Genomic DNA, 13,383 nt, shown 5'->3' with positions numbered 1-13,383 from the left:
TAACAAGAGAAGTGCCGGGCTTATGTGAAGAAAATATTTAAAGGTGTGAATACACAGAGAGACCCAGCGTGCTGCTAGATGAGAAGACGGTCCTGCAGACACTCACTCTCCTCCAAGACGATCACTTCTCCGCAGTCCTCATCAGGAGCTCCACAGGACCCAGCCTGGCAGTACCCCGTGGCATACTTCCTAAACACTCACCCACACACCACCACCAACCTGCCCAGGGTGCCCTTATCTCCCACCCTTTCTGTCCACATTGGTTCCCTCCGTGGACCGTGACTCTTCAAGGTCTAATCGAGTCTGCAGTACCTTAGTACCCGGCAGTGGACTCACGCAAGCCACCAGCAGAGGCCAGCGGGGTGAGCAACCAAACGGCCCCATGGCACCTGGACTAAGTGGCCTGAGAAGGAACGGCGGAGACACCTACTTTGGGTTTCGCAATCTCCTTGATCCTCTCAATTTCCTCGTCAGACATGACGTCGTAGTACCTGACGATGTGCGGGCTGTCCCACTCATCCTCCTCTTTGAAGGGGGCGATGAGCAGCTGCGGCACCCTGTTGCCATGGTGATACCTACAGAAGAGCCTCTTCTGCCTTCGGGGGGTCTGGGGGATACAGAACAACAGGCCCTGAACCGAGTGAGTCCTAACCCTCAGTCCCAGACTAGCTGGCTGCAGACACTGGTCTCAAACCCAGTCTCCAGCAGTCGCTCCCTCCCACCTCACCAGACAAGAAAACAAAAGCCCCTCAGTTTGGCTGGCATGAAATGATATGCCACAAATGACGCAGAGGTTCTCCTTTCCCAAGAACACCTCATTTGACAAGTTCGGTGGCAGGGTGTAATTCCTGACCCTTCTCACAGAGACGTGAGTCGGTGAGGAGGGCTGGGGCAGGGGAGACATCTTTCTAGACAGAAGAGCCAGAGGGAGCAGGCAGACACCCGCACAGAGAAGGCCAACAGACTGACTCACATCTGACCCTCTGTGAGGAAGCACCGGGGTCCCAGGGCTGTCCAAGGCCAGTGATACTTCATACCAAGCTCTAGCAACTTTCTTGTCTTTGCTAGGGATCATGACTTCCGTTGGGGCCCAAGGCACATCAAGTCCCACAAGTTTTCTTAGAACAGTGAGTCAAGCAGAAGCCGGCCTCTTGGGATAGGGAGGGGTGCTCAGCAACAACTCAGAGGACTAAAACTCTGCCTGGGACCTCAGGGAAGACAAGCCTCCTATCCTGTACCTCAGAGAACATCCACATGTCAGCCTCAGCAGATACGATCAAGAATTGAGAAAACTACCTACAGACAGAAAACCGCCTAACATCTTCCTCACATCTGTCTGTCCAGAGCTGAAATCTAGGCCCACTGCCTGGGCCCTGACCCATCCACGTGTCTCACCAGTTTGACACCCTCCCCACGACAGAGGCTCTCGTAGACATCCCTCTCGGGCAGGTAGTCCACAGGCCTCTCGTATATGCCTTGCTGGGCTGCGAGCTCAGCTTCTGTGTGATTCGATAACATTTTTTCTCTTTCTTCTTCCAACAGCCGTTCAAAGTAGTGCAGATTCCCTCCAGCTCGTTCATGGCTCGGGTCTACAAAAGGAAAGAACATGAAGGAAAAGGAAACCACAAACATCTGTTAGGTCATTCAGAGAAATTATTCTGTAAGCGGTTTTCTCCCCCAGCAGCTCACTTGCACGCAGCATTCTGGCTTCCACAGCACCTAAGCGGGGTTTGCTGGTCATAGAGGAAAAGCCAACAGAGGTTCTCTCCACTCTGGTCAGAGATGAGAACAGAGCAACAAAGCGGGGGGTGGAAGGGATGCTGCGCCACTGATGCAGATCTCCTCTCAGACTTCCCTGGAAATCCTGAGGACACGGGTCCAGAGAAGCAGTCCAGAGTTCTGCCTCCTCCTCCCAACCTGGCTGCGTGCTAGCTTCATCCATGCCCTAGAGTCCATCTGCTCCATTACTGGTGAGCGCATCACACCCTGGCCACAGCGAGAAGGCAGGCTGAAACACCAGCAACAAGAACAGCCACATGACACTCCCACGGCTTTGTCCTATGGGCCTCACGACACGAAGGAGCAAGCCAGGCAGGAGTACTGAGCCACCCCTCAGAGGAGGAAACTGAAGCCCAAAGATGTGAGGAAATTAACGTGAGGTTATTCAGAGGGGGAATCCAGGTGACCCGACTCCCTGTCCAAGGCTCTTACTAACATGACAGAGTCTACAGAGCTCTCTTCCCATATCCATCTAACAGACATCCACACTAGCTGGCCTCAGATGCAGGACCCATGAAAAGCAGCAGCAAAAGGAAGCTTTTGCTGGCCAGTGAAATCCCAAACTATGATATCCCAAATATTAATAAGAGGAACAAATAGGTTCTTGAGACACAGTGCTTCTGATCTCCTTCAGTCTAACATCACAAGACACTTAAATGACCAAAGTCATGGCAAGTCCATCAGTTAGACCTCAGGCCTCTAATAACAGGTCAGGTAACTGTCACTGAGGCAACACTGAAATACAGCTTGCCTCTCGAGCTACTGTGGATGTAATAAAGGCTCCACCGTACAGAGCAGCAGATATACTGCAACCCTGGATCCCCATTTATAAATGGAATAGAAATCTATATGCAGGCCTGAGTGTATCCATCAGTGACTGGGCAAGGGTTAAAGCCAGAACTGAGGTAGGTAAAAAGCAAGCTGGCAGCTAGCCTGGGCCTGAAGGCAGCAAAGGATTGGTCACCGGCTAGGCAACTGGTCAGACTGGCTTGGTCCCTGACAGGAGCCAGCCCTGCCACCTCCCCATCTGCACCTGACCTTCCCCCAGAGGCTCCTTACCCAGGGAGAGCAGGCGGCGGGTGAGCTCCACGGCACGGTGCAGGTCACCCAGCTGGAAGACAGCGTAGCTCAGATAGTCCAGCACCTGGGCCTTGGATGTGGTGGCCTCCTCCCCAGCATCGAGCTGCTTTAGCACCTGTTCCATCCACAACACTGTGTGGTAATAGTCGCCTTCATTGTAGGCCGAGCGGCCCATCCCAAAGCAGTCATCCACACTCAGCACGGCCTGGTACTTGGTTCCTGCAGCCGGAGAGGCATGTAGTCAGGCTCCAAAGGGCCTCTGGGTTAGGGAGAGAGATTTCCCCCATTGTGGGAACCTGGGCCCCCGCGAGGTGGGGGCGTCACCCCAGCAGAGGCCCACTAGGATTTCAGACCACACACCTCCAAGGGCCATGAGTCCAGACAGCACAGCCATGCTGGCCCTGTCTCTGGCTGGGGTGCACAGCCTGTCTCCTATCCTCAGACTCCCCTCCTTCCAAGGGGGAAGGGGCCTTTATTATGGAGGAGCCCAGGATGCCCAAGAAGTAGTGTTCAGGAGAGTAAAAAGGTCCTGCATGCCGCACAGGAGATGTCTGCAAGGTAGCTGGCCATTTGAGACTGGAAGTTTAGAAAAAATAACTTGAATATAAAAAACAGAACTGAGGTGGCAGGTAAAGCCATGGATGAAGATAAATGCTTCCAGAAATAAGTGTCACGAAAGAGAGACACAGTAGTTGAGGCCAGGGCCCCAGAGGCCACCTATACAGAAACGGTGGAGTGAATAACACTGAGAAGTACCTAAGAGGCAGAAGAAACGGAACAGGAGGGGCCCCGGCAGATGCCAAGGGAGGGCAAGAAATAAGACTGCAATGCCAGCTTTGACCACTAGGCGGTGGGGCCCTTCAAAGGGAAAGTGTTCGTCACTCAGTCCTGTCCCACTCCTTGTAACTCCATGGACTGTAGCCGCCAGACTCCTCTGCCCACGGAAATCTCCAGGCAAGAATATTGGAGTGCGTAGCCATTCCCTTCTCCAGGGGGGTTTCCTAACCCAGGGACTGAACCCAGGTCTCTCACACTGCAGGCAGATTCTTTACCGTCTGAGCCACCAGGGTAGGGCCCTTGGTTAAGGTCAATTCCGCAGGTCCTCTGACCATAGGTCATCTGCCGTTGGTTCACGCTGGAACTGACCATGAAGAGAGTTTCAAGTCAAGAAGGAGATGTGATGTGTAAGCTATGGGGAGAGGCAAGGTTTAACCTGTGACCCTCCTGGAAAGCAAAGGAACTTCCCTACAAAACCATTAATAGCAACCCAGGCATGGCTAACAGTGGAGAGTTGCCTCAGAGTGGGCTCTTTCTGCCTGATATCCAAGATGCCCAGAATGAAATCCCTGCTGCCATGGTTGGCTTCAGGGGCTGCTCACCAGGATGGCTCAGGAACAGACAATGTAGGACAGGATAGGAAAACGGGGAAAATAAACACCAGACAGAGTTAGCAGGAAGACCATGGATGGGAGAAGGGAGGCATCCTTGAGTCCTTGTTCACTCTCCATGAACCTCCAGATCTCTGGTTCTGTGGGTGCAGGAACTCAACACTGATGGAGGCAGCATAACACAGGGGAGCCGGTTGGACAGAGTAAGGCCTGTGTGGGCCTACCTATGGCACCCAGCAGCTCTGTGACTATGGGCAAGTTACTTAGCCTCTCTGATTCTTAGTCTGTTACCTCTAAAAAGAGATAATGCCATCAATTTTAGAGGACTTGTGCCAAGAATTCAAGAAGACAATGTCACATGAAAATGTCTCCTATGAGTCCTTTGAGTGCAATAAACAGTAGCTATTACCATATATCTCACAGATACCAAGAATGTCAAGAGTGGCTCCCAAACACTCAGTATCTTTCCCAGAAACTAGTGTGAAAGTCTGCTCTCTGGAGAGTGCTCTCGGGAGAATACCAGCTGAGCTGAATGCTGAAGGGCCATAAAGGTAAACCTGCAGAGTTTGTGGGATGAACAAAGAAGCCAAGCAGTGGTGAAGCTTAGTACAACGGGCAAGGAGGCCAGGGAGACGGTACCACGCAGGACCGCAAAGACCACGTGTTAAGAGGAATTTGGATTTAGCCCTAAAAGTAAAACACTGTGAACAGGGTCCCCTGGAGAAGGTGCTTAGGGAGACACCAGGTAGAAACAGCATCCACCCCTCACTGCCCCCTCCAGGATACACATGGGGCTGTTACTGAATGTGAAGGGTCAATGCCTGGCTCTGGCTCCTTCTTCCCACCAACCATTCTCGTAACTATAGGGTGAACGGATCCTGCAGGTGCCCCAAGCCACCTTCTCTCTCTGGCCTCCTGGCCTTATCCAAAATCTGACTGAGTGAGGATTAAGGAGACATCCCCAATCTTCCTGTTGGCTCCCTGGGCTTCCCAGTGCCAAGGCTCTGACTAGCCAACAACACAGTTCCTCCCTCTCCTACACACCGTGATTTCCTCTGCTGCGCCTCCTACAGGGTCCCCACGGGTGAGGGAGCCTCCAAGATCTACCAGAGTCTAACTGAATCCCTGGGTTTATTGCCCTTTAATAGCTACCAAACCCCTACACATCTTCTTAAAAACATACCGAAGGAGCCAGTTGAATTGAAACAGGGCCTGTAAAAGCAATGAGAGAGAGAGGTGCCAAAAGAAAAACAGCTGAGATCAGTGTCCCAGAATTCAAAGGAGGGGAGAATATCAGGAAGAATCAGGCAATTAATATGCTGAACGCTAGTGAAAAGCTAAAGAACATTCGGCCTGAAACCTGTCTACTCGCTTTACCATCCAAGTGGCCCCTGGTGATCTTGCAGGGGCGAAGGAGGCCAGACTTTGTGTGTTCAGGAGGACACAGGAACCAAGGAAAGAGGACAAGAGTGTAGATGACTATCGAGCTGCCCAACCAGGAGGGAGAAGAGATCAATCAGCAGCAGAGACTGAAAGGGGCCTGGGATCCTGAGGCAGGGGTATGTAAGATGAGCAGGAACAGAGGTTTCCAAGATGAGCCCAGGGGGAAGAGTCCAGAGAGGTGGACACAGAAGAAACAGGGGCAGAGACTGTAACTGAGGGTACACAGGCCATGGGACAACGAGTTCCAAGATCAGTCCTGGGCGAGAGGACCCTGGAAGGTGGGAACGGAAGTGGGTCTGGATACAGTCCTGACAAGGAGGTCCTGAGCAGCAGCCTTGGCATTCCCTGAGCTGAGAGAGGGGAGGCCTGGGCTGGAGGGAGGTGGCTGGGGAGGGGCTGAGGGGAGGCAGCTGTCATAGACTAAGGGACTGGCACCAAATGTAAACAGAGAGAACCATTGACGGTGACGGTGATGGTGACGGTGACGGTGCCCCTGAGGGTAGAGACCATGAGTCAGCAGTGGCTCCAGCCCTGTCCAGACACCACAATAGACTACACGTGCTGGACAGGCTTTGTCTGGAGTGGTGAGTTACCTGGAAGTTCCCCTTTGGAAATTGTATCTGGGTCCAGTTTGTATGTGTCCTGAAGTCTCATCAAGGCCTTGGCGGCTCCTGTTTCGTCTTCATCAGTGGGGAAGAATTGTCGCTGCACTGACAGGTTTGCAATAAAATCTTCCAAAGGAGAGAATGAGAACAAAAGGTTACCTCCATCCAGGAACAGAATTTCACCTGGAACCGGACAGGCACCCACAGGAGGGTCTCTGGCTAGCGCAATTCCTTGCCCCTTCTCATGAGGGCCATTTCCCCTTTCTCCAGGAAGCCCTTCCCAGCGGCTCCAGTTCAGGAAGACGTCTCCTTTCTTACTCCTCACTGTGCCAACTGCCTGTGCTGCTCATCTGAACTGAACAGAACAGCCCCCTCATACCAGTTAACATGTGGGAGTCTGAGATCCAAGGGTCTTGGATCCAAAGCACTCAGACAGACCTGGTGGAGACAGAAGGGACAGAGAGGGTAACTGACTGGGACACAGGAAAGGACTAAGGGAGGACCTGCTGACCACTCAGCAGAAAACAAATCACACGGTAAACCTTGATCTAGGATTATGAGGCTGGCCAGGTAATCACAGCTTCGTGGCCCACATCTCAGACGGAGGAGCCCAAGGGACAGAAGAGAGCCCAGCTGGCCACTCACTACCGACCACTGGTCCTAATCATCCAGAAAGGTAATGACGACAGTCCTGGAGGTGTATGGCGCTCTCCCCTCACCAAGATTAGGGATTAGAGGATCATCTGAGCAGGCCAAGTACTGAGATGGGTCGCACATGCCCTGTTGTGCGTGATTCCCCCGCCAGACCACACCGGCCGGCTCTGCTTACTAGGATAATTCCTGCCACTCCAACTCACACTGAGCTCAGGGCATGAGCTCCCTGACTGTGGTGCTCAAGACCGCAGCCCAGAGTCTGGGAGAGCCCTAACCACAGATGCAACCAAGGAAGCTATTCTGTGACTCCAAGACCCAGCTGTAAAGCAAGATATACATGTCCTGCAATCTCAGGACTCCCAGTGGGGGCCAGGCTCTCCCATGCTGATTTAGGGGCTTCAACTGTGCTCAGGAGCTGAGAATTGGAAGGGGAACTCCAAGGCCATTTCTTTTCCAGCTTCTTCCCACAGCACCCGCAACCTCAGGCACAAACATCCCCTTCTAGCCATGCCTGAGGGCCCAGGAGCCAAGATGCTGCAACCTTGTCTCTCCATGGCTGCACGGTCAGGGCCACTGAGAGTTTACAGTCCAGAGAGAAAAAATGCTTTCCAGAAAAAGCCACATTGTTAGTGTTATCTCCCTGCCTCCTCACTCCACATTTCAGGGGCAAGAACTCTGAAAGAAAGAGGTAAAAACAACCTATTGCTTTCTGGGCCTGTCCTATCTCCCTCTGGGTAATTACAAGGTTTTCCAAAGGAACCAGATGTTGATGGTGGGGGCTGGGTATAGAGAACAAGACTGGAGAGCAGATCATCATCTGGGCGGGCTCATTCTCCTGCGGTGCAGTTCGGAGCTACAGGCCCAGGCTGGGAGGCAGGGTCTGGGAAAGACAGCCACGGCTTCTGGAGGCAGTGAGCTCACCGGGCACAGCTCCAGCCTGGCTGAGTTCACCAATCCCTCCCTGGAGGCCACTCTGCTCCCAGCCAAGCCAAGCCCATCCCAGTCTGGCCACATGGGCTAAAATGCCTCAGCTTGAGAGACAACGAATCTGAAGTTAATCAGCACTTCCAACTCAGGGAGGAGAGGCAGTGAGTCCGGGGGGCTGGGCCCAAGCCTGGAAGGCCCACCTCCAGGCCTGCCCCACCATCTGCTGCTGAGAGGAAAATATTAGAGCATAGAAAGTACTATCATAGTAAAAGCACTAAGCAGAGTTGAAGTTTTAAAAGAAAAGTTCATACTCTGGCCTGCAAATCCCACTTATGAGAATTGATCATAAGAAAATAATCAGAGTTGGGCACAAAGATAGGGGTAAGATTGCTGATAACTTGGGAACAATTCCATGTCCACTGACGACCATTTTTACACTACATCAGTGTGACATATTACTGCTGCTGCTGCTGCTAAGTCGCTTCAGTCGTGTCCGACTCTGTGCGACCCCATAGACAGCAGCCCACCAGGCTCCCCCGTTCCTGGGATTCTCCAGGCAAGAACACTGGAGTAGGTTGCCATTTCCTTTCCAATGCATGAAAGTGAAAAGTGAAAGTGAAGTCGCTCAGTCATGTCTGACTCTTAGCGACCTCATGGACTGCAGCCTACCAGGCTCCTCCGTCCATGGGATTTTCTAGGCAAGAGTACTGGAGTGGGCTGACGAACTACTGAGCCAGACATTAAAATCATGTGGCAGAAGAATATTTAAAAAACATACACAGCAGCTGAAAAATTCAAGGAAACAGTGTAAGCTTATGTCACAAATCTGCCAATGGATATGTCTTCTTTCTAAAAGATATGAATGGGAATGAATTTAGAGGAGGCCCACACCCCCACCACTTAGCCCACTTAACCTTTGTTAATTCCTTTGGTCCCTCAAACATTCCCTGGTATGGTTCCATTTTATACACGTGTAAAAAAGACTAGAATTTTAATAGTGATTGTCATCAGGCAATTGGATTAAAAACTGTAATTTTCTTATATGATTGTTTCTGTTTTCCAACTTATCTAGAAAAATGTATTACTAAAGCATAATTAGAAAAAAGTCACTACCACCCACCCCAAAAGGGACACCGAAACACTAGAAAAAGGCAAGAACTGATTTTTTTTTTTTGGCCATGCTGTGTGACATGCAGGATCTTAGCTCCCTGACCAGGGATCAAACCCATGCCCCCCTGCAGCAGAAGCACAGAATCCTAACCACTGGACCACCGGGGAATTTCCAAGAACTGATTATTATTAATATCACAACTGAAAGCAAGGACAGCCAATTGCCAGGTCCCCACAGAGATAAGAGCCACGGAACTGGCAGCTGCTGTTCACACACTGCACGTGCATACCAACATCCTGAACCAGGACAGGCTCAGACCCACACGCCGCAGGCGCAAGCCCAGGGACACACCAGCTCATGCAACCACCTGCTCACAGTCCCTCACCTGCGGCCGAGTTCTGCAGGACAAGGTCCTCCAGTGCAGGCCAGTCCGTGTTTAGCCGCTTCACCAGTTTATAGGCATTCACAGGGTGGGCCAGGTAGCCCTCAGGGTCAGCAGCCGACTTGCTGGTCAGGGCTTCCATTTTGTCAGCCCAGCTGTGGAACCACAGAAAAAGGTAGACTAACACACCCATTCACGTGGATCTTGACCTCTGGTAATTTTCCTGGTGAGATTCAGGGGATCTCTATCCAGAAAGGAAAAAGCAGTGATCCTCAGCCCACATACTTAGCCACTCTGGGGGACTGGCATGAAGTAAACTCCAGGCCAGGCCCATACTGCCCCCTCAAGGGCTTCCTCTTATGGGCACCCTGGGTGGGTTCCTGGTAGGGGCTCCTGCCACCCTGCCACCCTGGCTCAGGGTGGCTGTGGGGACTTAGGACATCAGACACCTCTTAATCTTGGAGAGCTTGGCTTCCTCCACCAGGATGTACTCCTTCAAGGACTGCACCAGGTCCTTCTCTGCATAAATCAGGTCTGTCATGTGTCCTGCAAGGGAGAGATAAAAGGGCCAGTAAGTGGATGAGGGACATCCAGCTCCCAACCTTCAGGCAAAACACATCAGCACAGAGGCAAGCTGAGCCAGGCGCATGTCAGCTCTCTTGGGGTCATGGGGACCTAGGGTTAAAGGAGGCCTAGGCACTCATACGGTCCTGGCCCCCAGCTTTAGGAAGAGAGAGGCAGAGGCTCCAAGCGGATGGTAAGTGCACTGAGGACACCTTAAGGAAGAAACCCCAAATCTCGCTCTCCCACTGTCACCCAGCTGGGTCATGTTCCTGGGACAAGGATGTCCTGGCGGCTTCTCTGCTCAGAACCATTTTGTGGTCCAGGAGAAAGTTGGACAGAAATGCCAGGCAGCCCAGGAGCAGCCTGCACTTTCCAGGGTGGAGGCCCAGCTGAGACGGCCACCTACCAGGAAGGATATCCAGGTCATCAGGGGTCAGAGGCAGAAACAGCAGCTCTGCAAGCCCGACTCTCCCCAGATCTGGTCAAAACCAGTGGACAAGGCCACCCCACCCTGAAGGAGGACAGACCTCAGGCAGTGCCATCCGCCGGCACTTGAGCCAAGGACTGCCCAGGCAGGCGACAGTCCTGTTGGCACATACCAATAGAAGTGAAGAATTCAGCCTGCACGCAGCCCAGGACACCAAGCCAGGCCACCAGCAACGTGGACTCCCAGGGTTTCATGGTCACAGAGGGCAGTGTCTGCAGGGCATTCAGTGACAGTCATTAGATCAACAATGGTAAAAAAACAACTTAGGAGAGGACACATACACACGTGCACATATACAAAGACATTGAAACATGCCAAACTCTGAGCCAGCGCACAGAAGTTAAGGAAGATATTCAGGATCACCGGTGGAAAGACACCAGGGTGTAGAACCAGGGATGTGCACTTAATTCTGTCCCCTGCTCTGGGAGGCTGAGTGCCCATGGGAGAGACTCTGCCCTCTCAACTTCCGATAACCACTTACAACATGCGAAGGCTAAATGGGGAGGAGGGACAGTCATCCCTGGTTCTAAGGGTCTGTCAGTTCAAGATTCTAACCCAGACCTCTTCTCTGCTTGTCTTTCCTTCCAACACAAGTGCCAGGACAGTGCCCAGTGCTAAGGACCCAGATGTAATACACCGCCCATGGGCAGAAAGAAAACTGGACACAATATGCCCCAGGGGGTCCACACCCAAAACAAGGTGTACAGCATATGGTCAGCCAGAAGAGAAATCAAACTGCTCCCTGCTGGTCTGCACCTGGCCACCGTGAGAGCAGGCTGGGCAGACACTGCTCTTCCTGTAGCGAGGCTGCTCGGCAGACACTGTCCTCATGGAGAATCACCATTCGCAAATATTTACTATGCCAGGCACTGAGCTAGGCGCTTGGGATACAAAAATGAATCAGCCACACAGGGCCAAAACCTTAGACTGGGCTGGGCTGCTGACATAAGTAAGAGGCTGTCTTCCCATCAGCCTAGAAATAGCCAGACGCAGCTCTGAAGGCAGAAGGCACACCATGGGGCAAGCCCACTGGCAGTGGACCCAAATACACAACGTGAGCTTCAGACATCATCTCCCAGCTTAGCCACGCGGCCCGGAGCACGCAGGAGGAACATCCACCTGAACGCCAGTTCTGCCAGTCCCTCCTCTTCCTGCTCTACTTCAGCCAAGCCCCACTGGAAATTTACTGAGAGAAAACAAGGAAAATAAAGGACGTACAAAGGCCTTCCCTCCAAACTGCAAGCCTTATCTAACAGGATTCTAAGGCTGAGCTGACTAATGCCAGCTCATCAGTTTTTTGCCTGCGATGGCTGACTGGACGCACACTCACACCCATCATTCCTCACTTCACCCTTCCAGGAGGAATTCCAATCTACTGTGGCTCCTAGGCAGGCTCAGAGAAGCCCAACCACGACCCTAAACCCCAAATGGATTCCTGTGTGAGGAAGAGGGGGGCTTCCCTGGTGGCTCAGCTTGTAAAGAATCCGCCTGCAATGCAGGAGACCTGGGTTCGATCCCTGGGTTGGGAAGGTCCCCTTGAGAAGGCAAAGGCTACCCCTTCCAGTATTCTGGCCTGGAGAATTCCATGGCCTTTATAGTCCATGGGGACACTGAGAGCCAGATACGACTGAGCAACTTTCACATGAGGAAGGGGAGAGAATAAACAAGTGTCCTCCTTTGCCCCCTGCCAAATGTATGCAGAGCTGACATCATGCCATCTGTGCCCTAGGTGTTAGGGGCCCAGAGATACACAGGACAAGACTATTCAGCCCAGAACCTGCTGCAGGGTAGGGAGGATGGACTAAGGGGCCCACTAGAGAGTTAGGGCAGTAGAGGAAAGCAAGTCCCTGAGAAGAGGTGGCAGGGCCCAGTCCAGCCCTAAGGGAGAGCCCGGATCCTCCTTTTTCTAGTCATTGATCTGCTCCCAGACCTCAGCACCCTGCATCCACCCCCAGGATTCTAGAAGGCCTTTCTTCTTGCTTACATAAGACCTTTTCTCAGGGAATGAGGTCTGCTCCTTGTACTTCAAGAGGCTTCATCAGCATAAGAGAGCACCTTCTGTACACATATAGGGAGGAAACAGTAAAAACCCAGAGCCAGGAGGCTGCGTCTGCAGACAATTCAGCCAACTACCTGTCAGGCTGGGGTGCTGGGAGAATAGAGGCCAGGCAGGAGGCCAGACTACACACGGCTGGAAGTTGAGGGGCAAGCGTCACCGTTTGTCCCCTGTTCCATCACCAGTTGCAGGGGCATGCCTCCTCAGAGATCAGATAACAAACTTAAGGAAGGAGAGTCGGGCACCTCTCATCCCTCCCCTGGGGTGCCAGGGAGAGCAGCTTATGGGCCTCAGTGGCTGTCACTCACTTTCTCCTTCAAATCAGTGATATTGGCCATGGTTCATGCTTTATGGTTCATGCTTTATAGCACTCAGGAAAAAACAGCCAGGTTCCTTCATTACATGAATACCAGCTGTCATTTCTCTGGAATGTGCTATCTGGCTTAGACTGAGACTATCCATGAATCCCAGTCTGGAGGCAGAGCCCAAAGAATCACAGATGGGTTTCTGAGTGACCAAGGGCTTACAAACTCCTCTTCTGATGGAGGAAGGGGCTGACGACCCTGCTGGCCCAGACAGCTAGGCACTCCCACGCAGCCCCCAGACCACTCAACCTAAACTGCCACCCCATCCCATTTCTCCTGAACACTAGTTTGTATTAGGTGTACAAAAGGTCATTCTAATCAGGGTCAGGTTGGGAGGCGGCAGCCTCCAAGAAGGACTGCGGGTCCCAATGTGGAAAAAACCAACCAGCTGCATATCCCCCTCCCATCACATACCTATACCAGAGCTTGCTGACGACAGAGTAAGTGGGGGCCTGTGTGCCTGCCAGTGCTGCCAGAAGCCCTCCAGGAACCAACCCTCAGAAATCCACGCTGCACAGGCCTAAAAATGGGCAACACTGAGC

At 52.5% G+C, this 13,383-nt stretch overlaps 1 protein-coding gene across 4 annotated transcripts in view; it reads right to left on the bottom strand.

Moving 5' to 3' along the window:
- The window catches only part of P4HA2 (prolyl 4-hydroxylase subunit alpha 2), a 32,427-nt gene that overhangs the window by 12,806 nt on the left and 6,238 nt on the right, over nt 1-13,383 (bottom strand). For all 4 annotated transcript variants that reach the window (XM_052642567.1, XM_052642569.1, XM_052642566.1 and 1 more), the window contains exons 3-9: nt 10,533-10,632; nt 9,819-9,915; nt 9,373-9,524; nt 6,284-6,421; nt 2,839-3,078; nt 1,396-1,589; nt 431-607 (exon numbers count right to left, since the gene is read on the bottom strand). In XM_052642567.1, coding sequence (XP_052498527.1) covers nt 431-607; nt 1,396-1,589; nt 2,839-3,078; nt 6,284-6,421; nt 9,373-9,524; nt 9,819-9,915; nt 10,533-10,614 — 1,080 coding nt within the window. In that variant the 5' untranslated portion in view covers nt 10,615-10,632. The remainder of the gene's footprint in view (nt 1-430; nt 608-1,395; nt 1,590-2,838; nt 3,079-6,283; nt 6,422-9,372; nt 9,525-9,818; nt 9,916-10,532; nt 10,633-13,383) is intronic.

The sequence above is a fragment of the Budorcas taxicolor genome, chromosome 7 (assembly GCF_023091745.1).
Source record: "Budorcas taxicolor isolate Tak-1 chromosome 7, Takin1.1, whole genome shotgun sequence".
In the NCBI taxonomy this organism is placed as follows: domain Eukaryota; kingdom Metazoa; phylum Chordata; class Mammalia; order Artiodactyla; family Bovidae; genus Budorcas; species Budorcas taxicolor.
This window is presented reverse-complemented; position numbering and strand designations above follow the sequence as displayed.